This window comes from Trichechus manatus, unplaced genomic scaffold (assembly GCF_000243295.1).
Source record: "Trichechus manatus latirostris isolate Lorelei unplaced genomic scaffold, TriManLat1.0 scaffold00146, whole genome shotgun sequence".
NCBI classification, from domain to species: domain Eukaryota; kingdom Metazoa; phylum Chordata; class Mammalia; order Sirenia; family Trichechidae; genus Trichechus; species Trichechus manatus.
The window spans coordinates 5,047,362-5,074,564 of NW_004444082.1; the positions used below are offsets into that span (position 1 = coordinate 5,047,362).

Genomic DNA, 27,203 nt, shown 5'->3' on the forward strand with positions numbered 1-27,203 from the left:
GGAAACAGATGAGAACCAGGACAGCAAGGACAAACTCCACAGACAGACGCCATGAAAGTTCAGGGAGCCACACTACACTGGCGGCAGGAGAGAGAAGGGAGGCCTTGTCTGACAGAGCTCAGCACACCTCCCTCCTGACAGAGCTGTGGGGAGCACCCATCCCCATCAGTGGGCAAGGTGGCGTTCCCTGGCACCATCTGACAGGGCTGGGTCAGGCCCAGTGAACTCTCAAAACCAGCTGACAGCTCCTCCCAGGACACTGCCCGGCGTGGAGGAGCAGCTGCTGGCATGGAGCCCAATGAGCAGAAGGGCTACGACTGGGCAAAGGAAGCCTGTGTCAACATGGGTGGAAGGGCAGAGTCAGGTCTCAGAAGGAAAGGCTGTGCTCTTGAACGCTGAGAGGTGGCTCTGGGGCCTTGAAGCTGTCCTAAGTGCTTAGGACAACTTTGTCACACCTGGAAGCTTTTTTCTTGAATGCTGAAGATTGTTTTCTTGAAGAATATTTTAATTCTTGTATCTAGTACCCTTTATGTTTTCTCCTCATGAACATATCCCTACTCTTTCCTAAATAACTTGCTCTTGATGAATTCCTTGTGTTGACCTTTTTAAAAGAAAAAATTCGCAACCAGAAACATGAACAACGATTCTTCCGGTTGCTGAGGAATCATGGTGTCCTCTGCAGAGTTCACTAATGTGGTCTGATTCCCTCGTTACAATGACTGGGTCCCAGGTATGCTGGCTTTCACAGCATGAGAATAAATACATAGTAATTCTCTGGAAGCACTAAATACTACGCGAACTCTACTATTTTTTTAAAGTTCCATATTCACTATGATAGTTTCTCTAAGGAAATTAATTTGTTGTCTCTTGCTTATATGATGCACATAGAACACCCGAATGAGCAAAAACAACAAAACCAACGGGAAGTAGCTTCTTCATCTCAGCTGATTTTTTTTTAACTCCTGGAACCTCCATTGAAAACGTTTCATGCAAAAAGGCAGAATAAAGAGTATTCTGAAAATGACTTTGCAACATGTGCTTTATTTTAAGTCATTCCTGAACCTAAACTACACAGTATCATTTTTAAACATATTCTAGCCCATTCAATGATTCTTCTCAGAAACTGTATTTTAATATGGAATGAAAACTACATTTCAATCATAAATTTTTCATGCTACATTGTTATTTAATGAAGATGTGGTATTATCAATAATAATAATTTAAGAAAATGCCATTTTTATTTCCCCAAGCTCAATATACATATTTCTTTCATAATTATGAACTTAAAAAACCCGTCTCAGATGTAAAAATGTGAATTGGAATATGTAAACTCTTTGATATACCTGAAAAATAGGAAGGAGAACGTCACATACTGGAAAAATCTTTCCCTTAAATCATCGACATGGGAAAAAGCATGTTGAGGGGGGAGAAGACAGAAGAGCAATCGTGACCTCAGTTATTAAAGAGTTACAAAGGCAGAGTTCCCACTGCAGCTGGGGTGGCGGTGTTTCCTTTGTCTCACGTCCGTGTTTCATGAGGAGCTGTAAGTCTCTGAAGCAGAACGCCGTCAGGGAAGCAAGTCACTAGCTGGGCCTCCAAAACCCAGGTGTCCACAGAGTTGTTTTTGCTGCTTTTGTTCTTCCTGAGAAGTCACTGGTATTTAATGGAAAGATGTCTAATTAGTCTTCCGTTAAGATAAGGCAGTAAGAGAATCACTAACTGTTAATCTTTTTGCTTAGAGTGAGGCTTTTCCTTCCACTGGCATCCTAACGGGTCCCGGACCCCCTCTCCCTGTCCCCAGAGGGTTCAGCCTCCTATTGCTGTTCGTGTTGCCGTGCGCTGAAGACTCACGGAGCTCCATCACAGCAGCTTCCCACTCGGAGGTGGAGAGCCGCGTGCTGCGTATATTGCGTGAGCGCGTCTCTCCAGAAAGGCGCAGCCCCAGCAGAGGAAATGTGGGCCACCTTTCCGTCTCGCTGCTCCTTCTGTTCTGCTTTCTCAGAGGAACGGGGCCACAAGTGGTTCCTTCATGTAGTCAATCCGAATGCAAGACACTGCTGACTAAAACAAAGCAAGTAACTCTGATTTCAGAGAAACTGAATTACAAAGAACTTTAACAGAGCCTTAACTTGCAAGGTAGCTTTTTTTTGTTTCAAAAGGAAGGGAACTCCTTTGGCCACCTGTCAGAAGAGAAGCCATTTCCATTGAACTAGAAAATGCTTAGCTCTTATGAGAATATTGTGCTTTTTTTTGAAAATTCACACATCAACTTCATTTGCTGTCTCTGTCCTTAGGTATCAATCCGTTTTTTCTCTAGTCCATTTGATCATTGTTTCTGGTGAGCGGTACAGGAATATTAATTTGGCATAAAGATCTTCCTCTAGTTCCAGCTCCCCTGTCTCTCGAACTAAAAAAATATCTGTGCACAACTTCAAAATTCGATCCACATTTGGAAGCTCTTCAAACATGATGGAGTGAGAAATCCCACTGAAGAATTCACGGACAAACTTCCCAATCACAAGGACAACTGAAGCGTATAATCCCATGATACTGAAGAAAAAAATTAAGTAGAAATTGTATCTAGCAGTTAAATATGGTTGATAGAATACTTCTACATGAAAAAATATTAACATTTTCCCTCAAACTCTATCATATCATAGAAGATATAAGCTTTCAAAGCTTAAGTTTTTCCCCCTTTGGTGAAAAAATTAAACTTTTTTCTGAGTAAAAAGGTAATTCATATTCTTTGAAAAAAATGTACACATTTTAGACCTATAAGACTTGAAAAATAAAAAGTCCTTTTCAATCTCATATTTCGAAATAACCAAAACCAATAGTTTCATGTATAAACTTCAGGTGGTTTTACTGCATATATTATGCACATAAACTACACAATATACTTGGTGGAAATGCAATTGTACTATATGCACTTTTTTGCAACCAGCTCTTTTCACTTCAGTGTACTGTATGTTCTGGACATATTTCAAAGTACCATATGTATATCTTTCTTAGAGATTCATTTTTATAATAAAATTCTGGGTGGAAAATAATTTCTGATGAGGTTAATTCTGGGAAATCTCTGTAGGGGATACAAATTTTAGCCTCAGAATATGGTGATCTGATAATATCTAACCTGTCCCAAACTAGGTGTTCAACTGATCATATCTGCTAAGTTTCAGAAGGGAAAAAAGAGATAGCCGTATGCCTGTTTCTAAATATAAACACTGAATGATATCAAACTATGCCACAGCACTAAGGTGTCAGGCATGGAAGACTGTTAATGTGGCTTCTGGACCTGCCCCTCACTAGGGACTCACCAGGCACTTTGATCTCTTTGGGACTCTGGTTCCTCATTTTTTAAAATGAAGAACTTATGAGATGTGAATTTCAATACTGCAGCTATAAAATCCTAGAATTCTAAGATAAAAGGCTTCCCATCCTCAAATTTCTATGATACAGACGTACACACTTGTAATTGTTAATTGTGAAATGAGTCCTTACCCGTAGCCAGCCAGAAACCCAAGACTGGGGGGGCTGACTTTGTCATTAAAGACCACCAGCTCTAAGGCCTGAGCATGCTGGTTGTATATTCTATTTCCAGTCAGGTTGAGAACCCACCATTCACTGTTAGATTCAGTTGTATTGTCTCTGGACAAAATGATGGTGATATTCATGAAATTATTTTCTGTAAGGGGAGAAAAATGGAAGCAAGTTAACATGAGAATTTTAGCATTTAATGCACGCAACAGTTCTTAGATGGCAAACCTTGGTGACTATCTATACCATACAGTTCCAGGATAAAAGGGGCATAAGAGCATGGAGACAATGTGAATGGGAAAGGACTCCGTGGGGGGTTTCTCTTTTTCAGTTGAAGAGGCCATGCACTATAGCCATATGTGCACGGTGGCCAGCTTACAGGGAGGAGGTTTTCCATCCTCTGAACATTTGCTGATAATTTCAAACAACTCCTTACACCTTTAAAAACCCAGATCACTGACTCTTGACTGAAATGACTGATTCATTTATATTACCAGCATTTACTGAGTGTCTCCTAGGAGGAAGGCATTCTATTAGGTACAAAAGGGTTACAAAGTTGCATACAACAGTGTTCCTTATGTCTATGGGAAAAAGGCCATGTACACCAGAACAATTTATGGGTGTGTGGCAACTACCCTAGGACTGGAATTGACAGGGTCTGTTGGAGACACCACTTCTGGTTGGTATGATTCATGAGGACTTCACAAAAGAGATGACTTTTAAGATGGGTTTGACTGAATGGACATGTGTTAGGTAACTGCATTCTTCATTAACCTTTACCGTAACCTGTATAGGTCTACTGCTGGTAGAGGTAATTGATTAAGTCAAACAATTCTTGATAATTAAAAGAATCCAAAAATAATGATTTACTACCATCACTGTTACATTGGAAAAGTAAAGTCATTAGAGCCCTACTACTGATAATTAATAACCGGGGCTGAATCAAGTACATTTCATGCTATATTTTTACTGTTCTTGTGAGGGGTCATCATAGTTAACACTGGATAAAGCCGTTTTCTGCAAAAGATATGGTTGCTAATAGAAACAAGTAAGCAGACTGATTAATAGTAACTTAAGTCATGAAATATAGATTTAAGTCAATCAGGTTCTACATCAATGACAAGAAGAAAATGAAGAGTCTGGCCCCTGAGTGACTAACCCTAACTAGTGAAGGCAGACAGGGTTTATGTTTCTTCAAGCCATGCCACATAGGGAAAGCTAACTGGAAAGGAACTTGATAAAGGCTGAAAATGCAAACTGTTAAAACTGAATAACAGTATGATTAAAAACAGTTCAGAAATGATTTCTTCTCATGCTTACCAGATAAAAGTTGCTTTATAGGTTTTGAGTTAGAGTCACTAGGTGCTTTCACGTAATATGGGTAGATCTTTTCTATAGTCCTGTGTGTTAAGCGAAAAAAAGATATAATTTTTAGTTGTTTTACTGACCTAAACTTGATTTTTTTTATTGCTGTTTTTGACCTTATACAAATGATGATAAAAGTCTTCATATATCTACACAAGGTGCTGTTGTCGTTGTTAACTGTCATGGAGTCAGTCCCTGACTCATGCAACCCCACGCACAACAGAACAAAATGCTGCTCAGTCCTGCTCCATCCCCATGATTGGTTGGGGACTGAGCTGTTGTGATCCATAGGATTTTCATTTACTGATTTTCAGAAGTAGATCACCAGGACTTTCTTCCTAGTCTGTCTTAGTCTGGAGGCTCTGATGAAACCTGTTCAGCATCATAGCAACATGCAAGCCTCCTCTGATGGATGGGAGGTGGCTGCACATGAGGTGCACTGGCTGAGAATTGAACCTGGGTCTCCCACATGGAAGGAGAGAATTCTACCACGGAACCACCACATCTTAACTGAGTTTCCACTATAATCAAAATTCTTAGAAGTTGAACGAATTCACCAGGCAATCAGCTTTATCCAGATATACATGCAAACTCTGCACACAAGCTAACTAAAAGCTTAAGGACTCCTTCCTATAGACATTTTCCCACATCTGTGACCTTTTCTGAAGCCAGAGGTCTGCCTTTCTTGTTGGGTTCTACAACTCTTATCTAAATCATTGAGAACTATTCTAGCTTTAATTTTTAGGATTTAAAAAAAGTATCTAGTCCAGTGGACTGCATAAATTGATCTAGTGATAAGAGTGAGGGATGAGGGGAGCACTGGTTGCCTGGCCCTCACCCCCTACCTCAGCCACCTCAGACCTTAGTGAACTTGAGCAAGTCTTTATGCCTTTTTAGACCTGCTCTCTCATCTGAGAAATAATGGTGGAGGATTTGAGTATCTTTAAGGGCCCTTACAACTTCATTGTTGTTATTAGGAGCCGTCGAGTCTATTTCAACTCATAGAGACCTCATGTGACAGAGCAGAACTGCCCCACAGGGTTTTCTAGGCTCTAATCTTTATGGGAGCACATTGCCAGGTCTTTCTCCACAGAGCCGCTGGGTGGGTTTGAACTGCCATCCTTTCTGTTAACAGTTGAGCGCTGAACCATTGGGCAAACAGAGCTCCTTCTTTCCAACTTTACTGATGAATAAAGTGATTAATTTGGTAATTAATAAAGGCTATCTTAGGCATGGAACATTTCTAAGGGATGCATCATAGTGGGTCTTATATTCAATACATTGAAATGAGCCCAGGGGAGACAGAATGGCAAAAGTGGGGAAATGGCTGGTGGACATCTGAGATATTTGTTCAGTAGTTTTAGATCTATATCATTTTTTCTCTTGCTACTTCTCATATTAGAATGTAAACGTCACAGCTTGGATTTGTTTGAAATGGAGTACTTACATGGCATGATAATATTTTGATATACAGTTTTTCCCCCAAACAGGGAGTTAGAGAGGAAGAATTTAGACACTGGTGGGTCCATAAGAAGGAATCGTAAGCCCCTCCTCCTTCCATTGAGGGTGGATGGCTGAAGTGAGCACCCATGATCAGGTGACATGGATGGCAAAAAACCTAGATCATTTTGGTGCAGTCCTGTGTCTCATCCTTGAGCAGAGCCCTTAAGGGCAGCAAGAGCCCAGGGATGCCCTCGTGCCGTGGGCATCCCTGGGCTCTTGCTGCTAAGTTTGGAGCACTGTTGGCCACATGCTTTGTCTGGACAGATGTCCTAGGAAGGCTCCCATGGCTTCCACACCTCCTATGGCATACAAATCAGCACAGTGATTTCCAGAGTGTCCCAAAATAGGATCCAAATGGCTGAGAGCCCAATCTCGAGGCTTGCAGGGTGGAGATAGGACTGAGGACCTGGAAGAGTGGTTCAGTGGAAGTCCACAGGACAGCACCTTACCAAGGATAGATTATCTCCATCTCCTTAAGCCTTGGTGCCATATAATTACTCCCTGTTGCCCTCATTCAGAACTTAGATGTAGCCCAGAGAAAAGTGGAGCAAAAACCTGAGATTAAGCTTCTTTGATCTAACAAAATGGGACTTCCCAATAGAAATTCAGTTGAGTTGCAGAAGAATGAAGACAGTTGCATTTCTTGCACATGTGAATTTGTAGATGGCAATTTTGTACCAGCTACATACGCCTGTTCATACCATATTAATAGGAAAAACAAACTTACACTGGTGTTTTTGAGCTTTCTGTGTTGTTGCCAGCTATCATTTTAGCTATGTTCTCTCGAGTAATATTTTTAAGAGGAAAGGAAAGTTTATCTGTTGCTATTTCTGCTTTTGCACCCAGACTCATATTTCTGTGGAAGAAAAAAAGAAAAAGAAAGAAGGAAAGATCAATGTCAGTGGTTACTCAGAAGTCTGGAAGAGTTTTAAAAACTCACTTGGTTCTCAATTTTATTACTACCACCATTTTTCACTGGGTCCACGATCATCCATCCCAATCTTTCCTGTCCGCCTCACCTCTATGTCCAGCATCTTAGACACTCAAGTTAACAAAGCCAGGGAGTCCACAAAATCCATTAGAGCAAAGGTGGAGATAAGCTGGCAGAGTTGCTGACCAGAATAGAGACCGGGCTTGGCGCTCTAGTATGAATGTCAGAAATGCTCTCTTATATTAACCCAATGATGCCAGTCTCCATAGTGACTAATAAAATCCATGTTTTAAAAAGAATGTCCACCCAGTCAAAAACTGGGCAAAGGACATAAACAGACACTTCACCAAAGAGGATATTCAAATGGCCAACAGACACATGAAAAGATGCTCAATATCATTAATCATCAGAGAAATGCAAATCAGAACCTCAATGAGATACCACGATGGCTAAGATTAAAAAAAAAAAAAAAAAGGAAAATAATAAATGTCAGAGGAGATGTGGAGAAACTGGAACTCTCATCCATTGCTGATGGGAATGCAAAATGGTACAGCCATCGTGGAAAACAGTCTGGCGGTTCCTCAAAAAACTAGAGGTAGAGCTGTCATGTGACCCAGCAATTCCACTCCTAGGTATGTACCCTAGGGATCTAATAGAAGTGAAACAAACAGGCATATGCACACCTGTGTTCATTGCAGCACTATTCATCATAGCAAAAAGATGGAAACGATCTTAGTGCCCATCAGTGGATGAATGGATAAGTAAAATGTGGTACATACATACAATGAAATGCTACTCAGTGATAAAGAAAAATGAGTTCCTGAAATATCTTACAACATGGATGAACCAGAAGGACAGTATGTTGAGCACAATCAGTCACAAAAAACAAATACTGTATGTTCTCACTTTTATGAAACGACATGAATAGGTAAATATACAGAAACTAATGTTCATTAGTGGTTATCAGGGTGGGAGTTGGGAGAGGGAGAAGAACTCTGTAGGTAGTGGTCACTTTTTGTTTATAGTAATAGGAAATGTGGCACCGAATATGGGTGATGTTTGCACAGCATGACTGATGTAACTGATGTCAACAAGCTGTATATAGGGAAAAGGGATGATGGGCAAATGCTAGATTGTGTATGGTTTTGCAACAATAACAACAAACAAAAAAAAAAAAGGAAGGGAGGCTATAGATGCTGATACTAATTAAACATAACCAGTCACCTCATGGGAATAATTCTCTTGGTTTGGGGGCTTAGGGCCATGGTCTCATGGGACAATCCAGTCAGTTGGCATAATACATTTCTCAGAGTTTATGTTCTACCTCTCAGTATAGTGAGTAGTGTCTGAGATCTTAAAAGCTTACAAGCAGTCATCTAAGATACAACTATTGGGTTTATTCATCTGGAACAAAAGAGAAAGAAGGAAATCCGAGAATCAGAGAAGGAATTGGACAATAGAACTAATTGTCGACATGAACCACTGCCTCCTCTACCTTGAGACCAGAAGATATAGATGGTGCCTGGCTTCCATTACTGAACATTCTGATCAGGAACACAATAGATAAATCCTAATAAAAAGGGAGAAAAATGTGGAACAGACCTTCAAATTCTTTTTTTGTTTTTCTTTCTTTTTTTATAAGGCAGGAGGGGACAAGAAAGCTGGCAATAGGGAAGCCATGGTCGAGAAGGGAGTGCACTGACACATCGTGGGGCTGGTAACCAACGTCACAAAACAATATGTGTACTAACTGTTCAATGAGAAGCCACTTTATTCTGTAAATCTTCATCCAAAGTACAACAACAACAAAAAAATGAAGTTGCTTTTTAATCAGGCTCTAAAGTCTCATTACAAATATTTATATACTGAAGCGAACATAATTTATGGCAAACCACGCTTTCATCAGAAGACGGGTGTGAGAGTACTAACGAGGTCAGAAGTTGTCCTTTCATTCCCGGAGACCCTTTTAGTTCAGTAATGAAGTCACTCCCGAGGTTCACTGTTCAGCCAAAGATTAGACAGCCCCATAAAACAAAACGAGACTAATGGGGCACAATGGCTCAGGGACAAGGACTAGAAGGCAAGAGGGGACAGGAAAGCTGGTAATAGGGAACCCAAGGTTGAGAAGGGAGAGTGTTGACATGTAGTGGGGTTGTTAACCACTGTCGTAAAACAATATGTGTAGTGTTTAATGATAAACTATTCTGTAAACCTTCATCTAAAGTACAATTTAAAAAAAAGTTGTTCCTTGAGACATTCCCTCACACAGGACAGTGTCACACCCACACTAGCCAAATTCTGCACCATGTGACTCTGCCTCCTTGTTCATAACTGGCTAGACCAGAGGTGGCCACGGAACTCAGACCTTCAAATTCTTAATGAATCCAGATTTACTGGTCCTATTGAGGCTGGAGGAGTTGCTGAGACTATGGCCCTGAGCTGGTCTTCAAACCATGAATTGAAACTATCCCCTGAAGTCAGCTTTAACTAAGTTACAGTTAAGCCCAGAGTAAAGATTGTCACCCTTGAGTATTGCATTTCTTTAAAAAAGAAAAATATCTATATATGATCAAAGAGGCAACAGATGTTTTAAAGGATAGGTGAGAAGTTTGGGGGGCAGAGAGATTAAGTAAATGGAAGTGTAACAACTAGAGAATAGAGATAAGGAGAATGTTGACACAATGTGAAGAATGTAATCAATGTCACTACTCATTACATCTACAAACTATGGAATGGGAGGGGGTTTTACTGTGTATATTTTCACCAAAAATAAAATTAAATTAAAAAATTACAACAACAACAACAAAATGAATGTTCAATCAGAGGTTGATTTTCACTGTTTTTTTTTTTTTTTGTGTGTGTGGCTCTTCAAAGAAAAGGCTATGAAGTAAATTTTTGGCCAGTTAATGCAGAATTGGATGAGAGGCATTTGGAACATTTAAAAGGAGAAAAATGAGATTGAATAAGGAGTTCTTCAAATTCTGAATAAGCACCTTCAACGTATTTCTTTACTATTTCCTTGTAAGTTTTCTCTAGACTCTAGAAGGCTTTCTTCTGCACCTGTCAGAAGAAGACCTTAATTCCAACGAAGAATTTGCTACCATGGACTCAAATGAACCTGTTACTTCACTGCCCAAATGAACTCGCTTACAGTCTAGAGTTATAAGACTGTGATAAAAGCAACTAAGCTAATCAACTAGTGTATTGTGCTGGAGCCCCCATTACTGCTTCCCCCAAATGCTGCGCTTTTAGATGTTACTTTCGGATAAGAACTTTTCTAAGACATGCTTTGTGTACACAAGAGAAGACGGAAGTAGTGGCTGCATGCTAGCCATGGTCTTGGGTTTGCTGGGAAGGAATCTCCATCAGCACTCCCACTTCAGGCACCACCGAACTGCTCTCACACTCTTGTTTGGGGAGCAGCTCTGCTGAGGCTTCCTCAGTGAAAGTCTGGGTTGTGGAGGCAGCAAGTTCTTCATTCATAAGCTCAAACTTGAACCTTTAAGGGAAGCCTTACAATTTACCCAGACTCATGGTTGTCTTCTTGCTCTTCTCTCTGCCTCTTCTCTCTCTCTTGCCCACAGAACTCATTGCCAGCCTCTTTTAAAAAATTGAAATTAATAGAAGAAAGGAATGCTAAGAAGTCCTTTGTTCTTTTTGTTTTTGTAAGTGATTACTGGGCAATTCATCATTTAATAAACAAAAAATGTTAACTTTAACAGAAAGTTCCCATGGTTATAATGATGAAATAAGATCCACATTAATCTAATTTTTATCTCTTTATATCCCTCCACCCTCCCACCCCAAGTACAGATTGGGGAAAGGGAGAAATTGCATGGAAATACAGTAACTACCTCTGAATACTCCATGAAAAAACAACTGAGAAGCTACTACTGGGGTCCATGAGTTCGTGTATCATTTTCTGCTTACTGGGAGGGCTGATGGTCCACAAAGAATTTGAGTTTCCTTCCAGTTCTGCTACTGTTATGTCTTCTTTTTCATAATTTTCTAGAAATTGCATAGCACCCTGTATGGGCACAAATACACATGCATAAATAGATCATACACATGATGCTGCATAAAGAAAGAATTATTCCACCTTCTAACTGACTGTATAGAGACTTCTCCCTTTGAAAGGAAACATTGCGTGACTGATTGTCATGAGTGTTCTGCTGCACTAGGCAGGCAGGGGCAGCTGTAGGCCCATGGCCCCATCCCACTGTGGGTGCTGCCACCACCAAGTAAACGGCTCAGTCTCTCGAAGTGAACAAGGAAAACCCAGACAATTTAGGATCATTTTCCCTTGCCACTGAGGGAAACTATTAGGGAACATTGAAAACCAAAGTTTAATCCACTGGGACATCCTGGTCCTGACCTAATAGCTGCTCATCCTCGAGGTTAGTTTTGACAGTGTGCACGGTAGGCTGGTAATTTTACAAAAGAAAAGCATCTGATCACTTTTTCTAAATAAAAATGTATTATTCATAAAACAAACTCTAATTATGAAAGTAATGTTATCATATCATTAAAAGTTTGGAATATAGGGAAAAGAGTAACATCACCCACAATTCTACCACCAGAACATTATGATGTTTTATCTTAAGAAATTGTCACCTCATTTATAGTGTTCGTTATGATGATTTTTTATTACCAAAGAAGTCGTTTGGAAAACGTTTACACATCATAGCACCTAAATAAACAAAAAGTGGAAGTCCTGTCTTCTCCCACTACACTCTAGCGAGCCAGTGCCGTGTCCCTCATGGAGTACAGCTACCATGATTTACACAACCAGTTCCTATTTGCTGAACCTTCAAGTTGCATCCAGTTTTCACTAATATAGAGAATGCCTTAATATAAAACACCTACATACAGCTTTCCCATGTACTGAATTACTTCCTTGGGATAGATTCCCACACTAGGCCTATTGGTCAAAGGAATCAGTATTTGTTGAGCTTATGTTAAAATGTTCTGAATTCAAATTATGTCAATCAACACTTATCTCCAATAATATAGATATACATTCATAGATGATCAAATTGGCCAGTAGCCAGGAACCTGCTGTCTATGGCTGATAAATGCTAAAAAATCCTCCTTCCCCCACCACAGCCCATGGCGCAGTATTAAATAATACAACAACCAGTCACCTAGATAAAAGGTTTTCATAGAGAGCTACTATATGCGTTTACTTACTGTGTCCTTAGAAAAAGAACGCACAAATTTATTAAATTTTGGCTGGTCCATAACTTTCAGCTGGCTTTGTTGGGCACTCATGGTGAAAATAGGCTGGAAAACAAAGGTACATGGTATTGTCAGCATTCATGGGGGCCTCTCTGCATGCTAGGCTAAAAGAAAAGCATTTACATGGAATATCATCCACTGAGTACCCAGATGGAAATTGGCGTAAGAGATCTCTTTTTGAAGTGATTATACTTAAAACCAGAACAGAACAATGCTTTCATCATCTTCTGCACCTTATGTCAGATGTCACAAATTTGCTGAACAGTCCAAATTTGGGTAAAACAATTGGGTACGCAAAACATAACTAAATATTCCACAGGAGGTTTTCATCACAGTAGGTAGGTGACACTGAGAGCAGCCACACCCAGGCTGAGCCCAGGATGAGCTTCCCCTCATGCATTACCTGATATCCTCCCAGGGTGATTGTGACAGAGACGTCCAGGGGCTGGTTGATCACTCCAGCGACAGATTTGATCAAGGACATGAAGAGAAGAGGAAACCATACGATGCAAATCAGCAGGACGATGATCATGCCACCCATGCCATACTTCACCACCTTCTTCTTCTTCTGTCCCCGGGGCTGAGGGTACCTCTGCAACAGAGCGTGCAAAGTGTTTACTGGTGAGTGGAGGTGGGAGGGGGCAGATGCTCTTCACAAGGAGTCTGGGGGCTCGTATGTACTCTGATTCTACTCTGCTTGCTATGGAAAGGGTGGCAACCCTGTCCCAACCTTAGGGTGAAGGTTGGTGGTGAAGGTGAAAGTGTTCTGTGATTTTTAATGAGCTCACTACACACTGAAGTTGTTACCACAGTGAGGCTAGCACTACCTTACCAGCTTTTTCTCTCAAAATTGTTTTGTGGAATTTGTTGGCAAGGAACCTATGGACCAATGGATCAAATATTCTGTTGAATAAACCTGGTTTTAAGAGATCATGCAGGAGAAAAGATATTTTACTTTAGATTCCTAAATATTCAGTATCTGTGCATTTCAGCTGACATCCCCACCTTGAATGGTGAGAAAACACATTTTTAATTCCATTCATGATACACGCTGTCAAAGACAACATTCAAGCCCAAAAATCAGCCTCATATATTAGAAGAGTCATCTCCAGCGTTTCAGTAGAGGCGCTTGCTTGGATGCTGTGTATGAGTGGGTGTGTGGGGGGCGGTACATGTGTCACAGGGAGGGATGTGCTCTGTAGAGAACCATGGGCTGGTAGGGCTGGAATCACTTCTGTTCACTTTAGTATATGTCCATTAAGGACCCACTAAGCACTGTGCTTAGAGGCCCTGGGAAGGCAGGATCTGGCTCAGCTCTCTGGGATTAAAACCATTAAGATCTATCTGCATATTCCTTGATTAAATATTCCTTGGTGACCTATTTTCTTTTCAGAGTTAGTATACCCTGATAGTAGTCCCCACTCTCCAGCCCAACAGCGTGATTTACCCTGGGTCTTACCCTCCCTACAAGTGACCAGGTCACCTCAATAGGTTAAGGTAAGGAAGAATAATCCCACTCCCATCTGTAGGCACTGAGCTATGGGTCACAGACCAGGAGAGAGGTCTAGGAGTCAGTGGGGATGTCCTTGAGGAACTTAAGGGGCTCTGCCACAAGGTTTTTAAAAGCTCTGACAATCAGTGGTTGCCAAAGATGGTACCAGGAACATGGGAATGGAGGCTTGACTGGATGGTGGACTTGAGCCGATACGGACAGCATCAGTCACTCACTGCAAGCAAGATAATCCTCTACATGATTCAGCACTCGGAAAGGTGTACTAAGCTCAGATGGTGGCAGTGTATTTTGATATATTTGCACTGGAATTTGATACTGTTGACCATAATTTTCTGTTTTGAAAGGAAACATACACATGCTTACATACACGCAGTTTTACTACTTCATAATTTTTCATTTGGCCAATGTAGAAAATTTGCCTCTCATTCCACTCTCAACAGCACTCTAGTATTAAACAATGAAGACTTTTGTGAGCTGAAGAAATTTACTGAATCTCTGCCAAGAGTCTTTTTGGTTGCCCTGCCTGGTGCAGGAACACACGGACCTCTCTGAGACTCTCATCGGGGGGTTCACAGCACCCCTCCTCCACCCTCTCCATCATCCCCCTCACTCCTTCACACATTTCTCAGGGAGAACAGGGCAGACGCCTTCTGACCCATCTGTAAGTCTGAGACTGTCTCTCGCTTTTCAAAGTGACCGTCCACCTCTTGGCCTGTGCCGCTCCCTCATCCTGTCTAAGTAACTCAGCCTTTACCATGTGCCTCCTTGCCCATTCCTGCTGTGCTACATTTCCAATGAGCTCCCCACTGTGCTTTGGGAAGTGGCTATGTGGAAATCAGTGTAAAGTATTAATCCAAGTGAGTGGCCTGCAATGTGTAAGCTCATGCCAACATTTTGCCTTTCAGGAAATTTTTCTTGCTTTAAAAATTATATCCATATTAAGTTTGATATGAAATAATCCTCAAGAAAAGTTACTTTAAAAGAAAGAGCTTACTAATCATCCCATACCAGACAAGTGATTGTCTCTAGTAATGCCCTGGGGTCAAATCCGGTGCAGTAGTAACTAGTGTCAGGTTTGTTTAGACTCCTTTAAGACTTCTCTCCTACATACCTAAATTTCTCAGGAAGTTTTAGCATGAATGATTTAAAAGGCTGATATTCTGAGATAGCTATCAGTTTAACATGAAACAGAGGTGTATATTTAAGTAGAACCAGTTGCCATCAAGTCAACCCCAACTCATGGTGACCCCATGTGTGTCAGAGAATAACTGTGCCCTATAGGGTTTTCAATGGCTGATTTTTCGGAAATAGATTTAATCAGAGGTGATACATTAAAATGAGGCTTTTTATTTCATAATAAAAAATAAAAGGTTATTGCAAGTCTTTTGTTTGGCAGAAATGCCTGGTTTTCTAGGTCAGAACCACCCTGTCCTTCATAAGGAGGAAGGACAATGGCATGACGGCCTCATTGATCATGTTAAGAATGCTGTTACCTGTTGGCAAAAGGCACTGATAGGTACTTATAAGCCTATGACCAGAGTAGCCCCAGCTTCTTATCTGAAAGGTGGCCCTGTATCCACTGGCACAGTCACACTGGGCATTGTCATTCTGTGGGTCTGCTCTGAATGAGGTGCACCCGTATAAGAGCCCGTCTTATGTAACCAGGTGAAATGCTGTCCAGTAGACAGGCTGCCAGGGCCCTTTGGCCAGGTTCTTGCCCCTCTAATGCTATCTCTCCCTCTTGCTCTCTGCTGATGACCTCATCCAAGTTAGGGAAAAGCATAGATTTGTCCACTGCTCTCAGAATATCATGTGTCCCTCTGTCAGTGCATTCTCAAATACTGCATGTATTTGTGTGATTATTTCATTAGTATCTGTTTCTCCCAATGGACTGTCAGTTCCATGAAAGTGGAGAACATTGTATGTTTCGATTACTAGTCTATCTCTCATGTCCAGCAGAACTCCGAGCACATAGGAGGTGCTTAGTAAATATTTAAGGTACATTGCAAAACAAAGAAAAAAAAGTCCTCAAATTTATCTCATTCCTGTAAGGATGACCCTCTGTGTAATGGATTGAATCATGTCCCCCCAAAATATCTGTCAACTTGGCTAAGACGTGATTCCCAGTATTGTATGATTGTATACCATTTTGTCATTTGATGTGATTTCCCTATGTGTTGTAAACTCTATCACTATGATGTAATAAGATGGATTAGCGGCAGTTATATTGATGAAATCTACAAGATTAGATGGTGTCTTAAGCCAATCTCTTTTGAGATATAAAAGAGAGAAGCAAGCAGAGAGACTTGGGTACCTCATACCACCAAGAAAGCAGTGCCAGGAGCAGAGTGCGTCCTTTGGATCTGATGTTCGTGTGCTGAGATGCTCCCAGACCAAGGGAAGACTGATGACAAGGACCTTCCTCCAGAGCTGACAGAGACAGAAAGCCTTCCCCTGGAGCCGTTGCCCTGAATTTGAACATCTAGCCTACTGACTGTGAGAGAATAAACTTCTCTTTGTTGAAGCCATCCACTTGTGGTATTTCTGTTATAGCAGCACTAGAAGACTAAGACACTCTGCAACATGATTTTGCTACTCCTGTAACCAAGCTCTCTATCTCCTTGAACCTAGGCTGGACTTTTGATTTGTTTTGACCAACAGAACATGGTGAATGTGATGGTTAGGGTACTTTACACTTTCCTTCTCCCTTCTTTTGGATGTGTTACCACCATGGGAAGCAGCCCCACTGGCTTCCTTGAGCATGACCACGCTCATGGAGAAAGAGGCCCAGCCAAGAGCTGGACACCTGAGTGAGACCGTCCAACAAAATATAGACCTGGCTGGGCTGCTGCCGTAGCAGTGACCCGGCCAGAGCAGCAGCAGAGGTGTCCAGTGGAGCCCAGCCCAAACTGCCGACCCACTGAGCTGTGAGCAAATAAGACGGTAGTTCTTTTAAACCACTAAGTTTCTGTTATCTATGTGGTTTGTTAGCAGCACTAGGTTAATGATATAATATTTGCTGAACTGGTGACTCCAGGAGCTGGAGGGAGACCTAGTGCTTTCTAGCCAGATGTTTTATGATGTGAATCCTTTTCTCTGTGTGATCTTCCATGTACTTGGACATCTCTTGGTGATAATCTTCCAGGGCAGCCAATTCTGAGCTGGTGGTAGCTTTGATTGTTAGAAAGTTCTTTATATTCTGTTGAAACCTACGGGAGATTTTTACCTACTTAATTCAGTTTTCTTGAGTGGTGCAAATTGATTCTAATTTCTCTTCTATTTGTCAACGTTTCAAATAGTTGAAAACAGATGTTATTTCTGTCTCCCTCCATTTTTTTCTACTTCAGACCACATAATTCTCAGTTCTCCCTACTTTTCCTCACGTGTCATGATTTCGTTTGTCGTTCTGATTGCTGTCTTCAATGTCTGTTGGTAGAGTGGCTCCCATATTCTGTCATCATGTCAACTTTCCTACTCCAAGTCTACCAGCCTGTGGATTCCTTAAAAGTCAGGATAAGCCAATATGCTTTTCAGTCTACTGCAAGCCCCCATCAACTTCACTCCCACAAACCCCATAAATACCAAGGCCACAACACAATGCAACCCCTAACTGTGAAGCTGAAATTAACAGAAGCTGAAGAAAACATTCCAAATTATATGCATTACAGGGGACTCTTCCAAAGAGGGTAGTACCGAGATGATAATAAAGATACTTCATATCACTGTGGCTAATGTTTATTGGGTATTTCTATTGCAGTTATGCATCAGGCTCCTATTCCATATATTAAACTTTTTAAAAATCCATTAAATAATAGCAATTCTACCCATTTGTAAACCTTAATATTCAACCAAACAGAATAAGAAAATGTTTGCACTTCAATTTCCTTTGTACAAAAAGGTTAAATTATTTGTCCTTCATAAAGTGTGAGTCAGAGAGTGTGCATGAATCCAAGCCACCTGACCCCACTTTTCCCACCAAACCACATTCCCTCTTGCTCCTATATAACCACTTAAGAATTATTGGGTTATACAACAATATATCATTTCTTTTTCTTAAAAGAACTACAATATACACTTGCCAAAAGAAAACACCTGGATGATATTGCTGAAAAAGGCAGCAGTGAGTCTAAAATTCCTTACTCTAGTTGGACTGGAAATCGATGGGACATTTACAGGTCCTAGTTGTTTTTGCCTCCACCACCATTTATTTGGCCACAAAACTTGCAGAACTTCACTTTAATTTTATAAATAGCCTGTACTGAAGAGAAACAAACAGGGATATAGGCACTTTTATTGGTTTCTTACTTTTTCTGATTCTCGCCAACACTTCAGGATGAATATGTGAGCATAAATGTCCTCCACACAAATCCAGCTGGAAAGGCTTAGGGTAGTGTCTGTCCACACCCAGTCCATCACAGCTCTCAACTCAGTCAAAAATGGAACAAGGCGGAACCTGACAGGAATCACATCATATTACAGAGACAATTGAGGGATGGCCCCATCATCCTTCTCATCCCAGAAGCTCATGTCTGTTGGAATTATTTTAGCCCTCAAGACTTATGAAAAATTCTCTAGGCAACCCTTACAGGAAAAGTATACTTGGAAAACAACTGCTGTTCATTAGAAGTCCAATGTATGGACTAGTATTTTATATTCCTTTTTTCCACAATAGTCTTAACAAATTGGGATTTCCTCTTCAAATTCATTATGAGATGAACCAGTTTTTTTACATTTATGTGTGTATGTTATGAGAATCTATTGAGCATAGGATTATTGAAAATTATTCACAATGGTAGAGTTGTGGTTTTGTTGTAGAATGAGTTAGTGAAGATTATAGATGTGGTCAGCAAAAGATGAGGGCAAACAAGAGAAGTCAGCTGGAGCGGGAATGTCCTCGGTCCTGAGTGGCACGTCCAACAGCAATGGGCTTGCTAAGACTGACGTGACTCTGGCTGGACCACTTGTATTTCAGTTGGGAATGGCTTGGCTTAGCTCCTCTGGGGCCTGGGGGAATGTTCCTTTTTCTTGACTGTCACAGAGCTTCTCCCAGGCTTGAAAACCTGAGATAATCCCAGTGTCCTCACAGTAGTTTGGGTTACCACTCAAAAATTATACCTCAGAATGAACAATAACCCAATCCCTGAAAAAGATGTCAACCTGGACACAGTATAGCACTATGTGAAACACTACTCGACATCTGAGTGCTCTCCCTGTGCTGAGCTACTCATTCCCAGGCCAAGCGCCATGAAGAGGCCAGTGGAGCCACATGTAACCACACCTTTTATAACGTGGCATCATTTCCCAGGGAACTGAGAAGAGATACTGCCACTAAATCATCATATGGGAGAACCAATATGCCTCTTTTGAGTAGCTAGCTAATTTACTACCAGGAAAAATCAAGTCATGTGTCATTCCATTTGGTATTATGTAGGATAAACACCCCTCTGCAATGAATGAACTTACTTGACACCAAGCTGGCCAGGTATTTTGGAATCGTCCAGATTCCAAGTATTCTGTCCCTTGTGCAAAGAAGTATATTAATGCTTAACTCATGCATATCTGTTTTTTGTTCTAAAATATTATCACAGCAATTATAGGGGATACTAAAATAGAAAATGAACCCATGTGGATGGTCCTGGAACATCCTGGCCAGTGTGTGGCAACTACACATAGAAATGTGCTTAAAGAGGCATAATTATTCTCTTGCCAAACACTGTGAGTTACCAACTGCTTTATTTCAGCATTTCTACCCTTCCCATTTGTCCCCAGGTAGGAGAAAACAAATGATTATCAATTGCCAGTCTCATCTTTATAAGTGATGGTGACAACGTAGAGTAAACTTACCCTTGAAACAAGAAGAGGTTGACATAATTGTAGCTCTTTGTGAGGAAGTTTCCAAGGACTCGTGTTGGGTAGCCGCAACGGATTTGGTAGGCAGATAATCCAAAGTAAACACATTTCACAAAATACCAAAGCTGAGCAACCAGATTCTGGCTGAATTTCCTAAAATGTGAAAATACAGACGAATGAAGGAATGGATACTTCCTGGTACAAAATGACACCAGCTTAGGATTTAAAAAAAAAAGAAAAGCCTAATAGCCTCCCGGGCACTTCAAGAGTATTTTAAGGAATTTTCTATACACACTGGATCACTTCAAAGGCCAAAGATGGGGTAAGAAGATCTAATAATTAAAAAAAGCTTCCCTGTGAATGGTGCCTCCAATGTACTAGTGTATTATTCAGTTGCTTAGGCCATAATTAAATAAATTACTTTTAAGTGAATTGACTAGTAAATAGTTTCTTACAGCATGGGTGAGACAGCTACCATAGAATGTCTGAATTAAAGCTCATAAAAGAAAGAACCAAGGTACACTTTTCACTTAAAAGGATCCATAATTTGGAATACGTGGATAAAGAATTCAGAGAAATGGGCAATTTTTTTCTTCTATACATCTATAAAAACAGGTAATGGACTAAGTTTCAAAACACCTGCAGTTTGGTTCTAGTTCTGGTTACAAGCTATGGGACCTTGAAAAAGTCAATCTCAACACATCACTATCTTTAACTGAAAATTCTCCCTAGCTCTGAAAATATATGACTCCATGATCTAACCATTCTTTTTCAAATGACGTCCTCAATATTAGAAATAGGAGTGAATAGTCACTGAAGAGACCCATATTGCTATACAGTTCATGAATACAGAATAAATTTGAGCATGAACTTAGTAGAACTAAATTTCACACTAGGAAAATTTAGAATACACTTGCAAAGAATGATGAGCTCTGGGACCATTTTTAACTTTGGATAAATGTAGCATTTTGCAAATGCAAGAGTCTTAAATCTCATCAGTACACACATACATACACACACAAGAAAATAAAAATAAGACTTGGCAAGACTGTAGGGTAATCTTCTCTGTGATTAAAATTATGAGCAATATTTACAGGTCTTTATATAAGCAACATATTACTCTTTGTGTTGTATTTTGGATTTAAAAGTCATATTAAATTTTAATTTTGTTATTAGAAGAAGTCATGTTTGATCTTTTTAAAACCGAAAATAGGTATTCTTGAGTTCACAAGATCTAGAAGAAGCCATGACTGTGTGGACTACGTGTCTGGGAGCATCTAATTGGAGGGGAGGAGGGGAGCTCAGCTGACTCTGTTTCCTACACGAGCACTGCTGGAGTCTCGCTGTGAGACCTGGCCTTCCTGGGTGCCTCAGGGACTCTACAGAGAGTCAACAATGAGAGGTCCCACTTATGTTCCTTAGAAAGTCCCCTCTGCCGAGAAACCAGCTGTCTCAGTCATCTAGTGCTGCTATAACAGAAATACCACAAGTGGGTGGCTTTAACAAACAGAAATTTATTTTCTCACAGTTTAGCAGGCTAGATGTCTGAATTCAGGGCGCCAGTTCTAGGGGAAGGCTTTCTCTCTGTCTGCTCTGGGGTAAGGTCCTAGTCTTTTCTCAGCTTCTATTCCCAGGTTCCTTGGCGATCATGTGGCGTGTATCTTTCCCTCCATCCGTGCTTCCTTGCTTAATCTGCTCTTTTATATTTCAAAAGACATTGACTTAAAATATACCCTATATTGATATTGTCTCATTAACATAACAAGGAAAATCCATTCCCAAATGAGATTATAACCATGAGTATGGTAGTTAGGATTTACAACACATATTTTGGGGGACACAATTGAATCTATAACACCAGCTTTGTCTCTATTTGTGCATTTGTGCATGGAAAAGTTCTTAGTTGTTTTAGTCTTTTAAGTTTCAGTCACTCACAGAGCTCTGCTACTGTTAAACTCATGAAACCCTGGGGTAGGACTGTACAGTAGCTTGGTGGTGGCTACTGTAGACTACTGAACTCCTTGACTCTTTGGTCCAAAACTGTGCTTTCATCTACAAGAGTAATAAATGAATAGTAAAACAGTCATTCTTTCTGTTTTGCCTTCATGCTTGAAATCTATTTCAGAGTTCTGAAGGTACTCACATCTTTCCAAAACTTATTGACTTCCCTCAGTACTGCCAAACTTTTACCTGAATACCAACATACATGGAATGGTGATTTCAGGGGGATAAGAGATTAATGTCAGTAAGCATTGTTGTTATTGTTAGGTGCCCTCGAGTTGGTTCTAACTCATTGCAACCCTATGTACAACAGAATGAAACACTGCCCAGTCCTGCACCATCTTCACAATCATTGTTATGCTTGAGCCCATTGTTGCAGCCACTGTGTCAATCTATCTAATTAAAGGTCTTCCTCTTTTTTGCTGACTCTCTACTTTACCAAGCATGATGTCCTTCTCCAGTGACTAGTCCCTCCTGATAACATGTCCAAAGTACGTGAGATGAAGTCTCGCCATCTTTGCTTCTAATGAGCATTCTGACTGTACTTCTTCCAAGACAGATTTCTTCATTCTTCTGGCGGTCCATGGTATATTCAATATTTCCACCAACACCATAATTCAAAGGCATCAGTTCTTCTTAGGTCTTTTTAGTCATTGTCCTGCTTTTGGATGCATATGAGGTGATTGAAAATAATGTCAACAAGTATCTATTTCCAAAAGCAATGCTTAGACAACTGGAGGATTATTTTATTCCACTCACATTGTCTTAGGGAGAGTTTTTTTAAAGTCTCATGGCAGACTGTATGAAAAGACTGTCTCATGCTTGGGAAATCCGGGGAAAGCCTATTTCTTAGCTTAATAAAAATTCATAGAGTGTTAAAAAGAAAAAAAGAGCAAATTAATATTCTTCACAAACTAGTGAATGTGCCCCAAGCCAACTAATTTACTCATTTTGAACTAGTATCCTTATACTAATGGGAGAAAAATATACCTAGCTTTCTTCTTTAAAATGAAGGCTATTATAAAAATTAACATATATAAATTGCCTAGCATAGTCCCTGAAACACTGTTTTGTTGTTGTTGTTGTTAGGTGCCATCGAGTCCATTACGACTTATAGTGACCCTATGTATGACAGAATGAAACACTGCCCAGTCCTGCACCATCTTCACAATCATTGTTATGCCTGAGCCCATTGTTGCAGCCACTGTCTCAATCTGTCTCATCTAGGGTATTCCTCTTTTTCGCTGACCCTCTACTTTGCCAAGCATGATGTCCTTCTCCAGGGACTGGTCCCTACTGATAACCTATCCAAAGTATGTGAGACAAAGTCTCACCATCCTTGTTTCTAAGGAGCATTACTTCTTCCAAGACAGATTTGTTCATTTTTCTGGCAGTCCATGGTATAGTCAATATTTTTCGCCAATATCATAATTCAAAGGCATCAGTTCTTTTTCGGTCTTCCTTATTCATTGCCCAGGTTTTGCATGCATATGAGGTGGCTGAAAACACCATGGCTTGGCTCAGGCGCAACTTACTTCTCAAAGTGACATCTTTGCTTTTTAACACTTTAAAGAAGTATTTTGCAGCAGATTTGCCCAGTGCAATGCGTCGTTTGATTTCTTGACTGTTGCTTCCATGGGCGTTGATTTTGGATCCAAGTAAGATGAAATCCTTAACAATTTCAATATTTTCTCAGTTTATCGTGCTTATTGGTCCAGTTGTGAGGATTTTTCTTCTCTTTATGTTGAGGTGTAATCCATACTGAAGGCTGTAGTGTTTGATCTTCATCAGTAAGTGCTTCAAGTCCTCTTCACTTTCAGCAAGCAAGGTTGTGTAACTGCAGGTTGTTAATGAGTCCTCTTCCAATACTGATGCCCCGTTCTTCTTCACATAGTCCAGCTTCTCAGATTATCTGCTCAGCATACAGATTGAGTAAGTATGGTGAAAGGATACAACCCTGACACACACCTTTCTTGACTTTAAACCACGCAGGATTCCCTTGTTCTGTTCCAATGACTGCCTCTTGGTCTATGCACAGGTTCATCATTTGCACAATGAAATGTTCTGGAATTCCCATTCTTTGCAGTTTATCCATAATTTTGTTATGATCTACACAGTCGAAGGCCTTTGCATAATCAATAAAACACAGGTAAACATCTTTCTGGTAATCTCTGCTTTCAGCCAAGATCCATCTGACATTAGCAATGATATCTCTTGTTCCATGTCCTCTTCTGAATCTGGCTTGAGTTTCTGGCAGTTCCCTGTCAATGTACTGCTGTAACTGCTTTGGAATGATCCTTCAGCAAAATTTTACTTCTGTGTAATATTGATGATATTGTTCGATAATTTCCAAATTCTAATGGATAACCTTTTTTTGGAATGGATCCAAATATGGATCTCTTTCAGTCAGTTGACCAGGCAGCTGTCTTCCAAATCTTGGCATAGACGAGTGAGCACCTCCAGTGCTGCATCTTTTTTGCTGAAACATCTCAATAGGTATTCTTTCAGTTCCTGGAGCCTTGTTTTTTGCCAATGCCTTCAGTGCAGATCGGACTTCCTCCTTCAGTACCATTAGTTCTTGATCATATGTTACCTCCTGAAATAGTTGAATATGGAACAATTCTTTTTGGTACAGTGACTCTGTGTATTTCTTTCATCTTCTTTTGATGCTTCCTGCATCGTTTAATATTTTCCCCATAGAATTCTACAATATTGCAACTTGAGACTTGAATTTTTTTCAATTCTTTCAGCTTGCTATCAGCAATTTGGACTGGCACAGCAGCTGAATCTGATGTCCCTTCCCAAGGTGGAAAAGTTTGGGTAATAATGGAAGGAAGGAGAAATAATAGCTGAAGGTAAAGGAATGAACAAATGGGTTATGCAGCAGGGGAAATCTAACATTATATGCTGATACCTTGAGACTGAGCGCAAGGGAAAAATCTTCTCTCAGTTAAATTTTATCAGAGGCGACAAGAAGTAAAGATGAGATGGACTTTTGGCAAACCTGACCAGATCAGATGGACAACTGCAGCAAACCAGAATGGCTAGAACCTGAGTAACCTCACCTTAGGACTTTTTTGTTCTTCTCAGGGACTAATTGTTAATGACTGTTTTAGACTGGTAAAATGGTCGGGAAGGGGAAGTTAATCCTTCAAGTATGAAAGGGACAAGGGCGAGAAGAGCCAGGGAGTGGTCTGCAGTGCAATGAATCACTAAATACGGCCCTTCTAGCCATAGTCTTTGTGATTCACACACAATGATTGAATGTGAGTCAATCATTGATTGTCAGTCAACAATGATTGTGTGGGACTATGCAAATAAGGCATATAGAACCTGTGATGGTTGGGGTTATGTGTCAACTTGGCTAGGCCGTGATTCCCAGTATTGTATTGCTGTCCTCCCTTTTGTGATCTGATGTAATTATCATCCATTTTGTGATGTGTTGTGAATCTTAGCCTCTATGCCTGTGGTTGTGTTAATGAGGTAGGGTTAGGGATGTATCTTGAGTTCCCACTAGATGGTGTGACTCAAATCACCACCCTTACCTCCGTCACTACCCTTATTAAAGGGTGTGACTCAAATCACCGCCGTCTCAAGTACGGGGAGTTTTGTTGGCAGTGTGGTCTGCATCTAATGGGTATGAATGCTCTGGGAAAGTTCTCTCTCTCTCACTCTGGATCCCGCATCGAGTTCATGATCACCTGACCTCCGGTTCTTGGAGCTTGATCCAGCAGTCTGCTATCTGACCTACCAACTCTGGGATTTGCCAGCTTCTGCAGCCTCTTGACTCATAGGGTTGCTATGAGTTGGAATCGACTCAATGGCAATGGGTTTTGACAACCTCTTGAGCCAGGAGCCTATCTGACCTGGTCTGCCAGCTTCCACAGACTTGTGAGCCAGCAGCCTGTCATCTGACCTGCCATTTTGGGTTTGTCAGCCCCTGCAGCCACGTGGGCTGAGAGTAGCTTTCAGCCTGATGTCTGACCCATGGATTTGGGGCTTGCCAGCCTCCACAACCACATGAGCCATTTCCTTGAGATACAGTTCATGAGTTCTATGAGAAGTTTCAGTGAATTACAGAACCCAAATATGAAAGGGAGTGTACTGAGGCGAGGAGAGGTAGTTGATGTTAGGGATGATGGAGTGGAACAGGAGTTTGGAAGACTTGGACATTTGAGACATCTTTAACCTCTGCCTCATAGGAACCAGCTGTGTGCTGATCCTTGTAAAAGGAATTATTCAAGAAATTATTCATTCAGTGGGACTGGTCAGTTTTGCCATCCTGCTGAGCTCAGAAGAGCAGACAATCGCAGAGAAGAGGAGGATCTCGATACCACCAAGAAAGAAGAGCTGGGCCCCCAAACTCTCTGTCAACCCAGAACTAAAACCACTCCTGAGGCCAACTCTTCAGAAAAAGATTAGACTGGACTATGGGACAAAAATGATAGTCGTGAACAGTGTGCTTCTTAGCTCAAGTAGATACATGAGACTAAATGGGCAGCTCCTGTCCAGAGGTGAAATGAGAAGGCAGAGAGGGCCAGGAGCTGGTTGAATGGACACGGGAAATCAGGGGTGGAAAGGAGGAGTGTGCCATCACAGTATAGGGAGAGCAATTAGTGTCACATAATGATGTATGCATAAATTTTTGTATGAGAGACTAAACTGAATTGTAAATTTTCACTTAAAGTACAACAGTTAAAAAAAAAGAAAGAAAGAAGCACTGGGAGTGGAGTGCATCTTTTGCACCTGAGATCCCTGTGCTGAGAACCTCCTAGATCCAGAAGATGGAAAGAGGAGCTGTAACATGGAAGACAGTGAGAGATAGTGGCACAAGATGGAAAGAGTCAGGAGACCAGAGCAAGACAGCTGCAGTGAGGCTTCCTAACCCATAGAGTGAGAAAGCTGACCGCCTTCGGGTAGGAGGCTTCCTGGTGGAGTGGAGTGCCTCTGGGCACTTACAGGCAGAGCTAAAAGAGCATTGAAACCCTTGTCGAAGCAGGGCAGAGGCTGGGCCAAGGGGCCAAGAGGCTGAGGGGCCAGAGAGAGGTATGCTTGCAGGCAGTTGAGAAGAGGCTGTCCTGATCGAAGAACTGTATCCTGAGCATTCCTGAACCTGAACTGTAACTTGTTACTTTGCTAATAAACCCCATAATCATGAATATTGTCTGTGAGTTACGTGTGGCCATTGCAATGAATTACTGAACCCAACAGAGAAATACAGAGTGCCATGAGAGAGACAGTTGGTGTCAGAATTGGTAAAAGATT

At 40.9% G+C, this 27,203-nt stretch overlaps 1 protein-coding gene across 1 annotated transcript in view; it reads right to left on the reverse strand.

The window, feature by feature from the left end:
• Nucleotides 1–1,788: 1,788 nt before the first annotated feature.
• PIEZO2 (piezo type mechanosensitive ion channel component 2) overlaps nucleotides 1,789–27,203 on the reverse strand; it is a 680,804-nt gene continuing 655,389 nt past the window's right edge. Inside the window, exons 41-49 of the mRNA XM_012558213.2 lie at nucleotides 19,932–20,090; nucleotides 18,393–18,540; nucleotides 12,978–13,166; nucleotides 12,527–12,619; nucleotides 11,191–11,363; nucleotides 7,133–7,261; nucleotides 4,858–4,937; nucleotides 3,502–3,685; nucleotides 1,789–2,550 (exon numbers count right to left, since the gene is read on the reverse strand). Coding sequence (XP_012413667.1) covers nucleotides 2,298–2,550; nucleotides 3,502–3,685; nucleotides 4,858–4,937; nucleotides 7,133–7,261; nucleotides 11,191–11,363; nucleotides 12,527–12,619; nucleotides 12,978–13,166; nucleotides 18,393–18,540; nucleotides 19,932–20,090 — 1,408 coding nt within the window. The 3' untranslated portion in view covers nucleotides 1,789–2,297. The remainder of the gene's footprint in view (nucleotides 2,551–3,501; nucleotides 3,686–4,857; nucleotides 4,938–7,132; nucleotides 7,262–11,190; nucleotides 11,364–12,526; nucleotides 12,620–12,977; nucleotides 13,167–18,392; nucleotides 18,541–19,931; nucleotides 20,091–27,203) is intronic.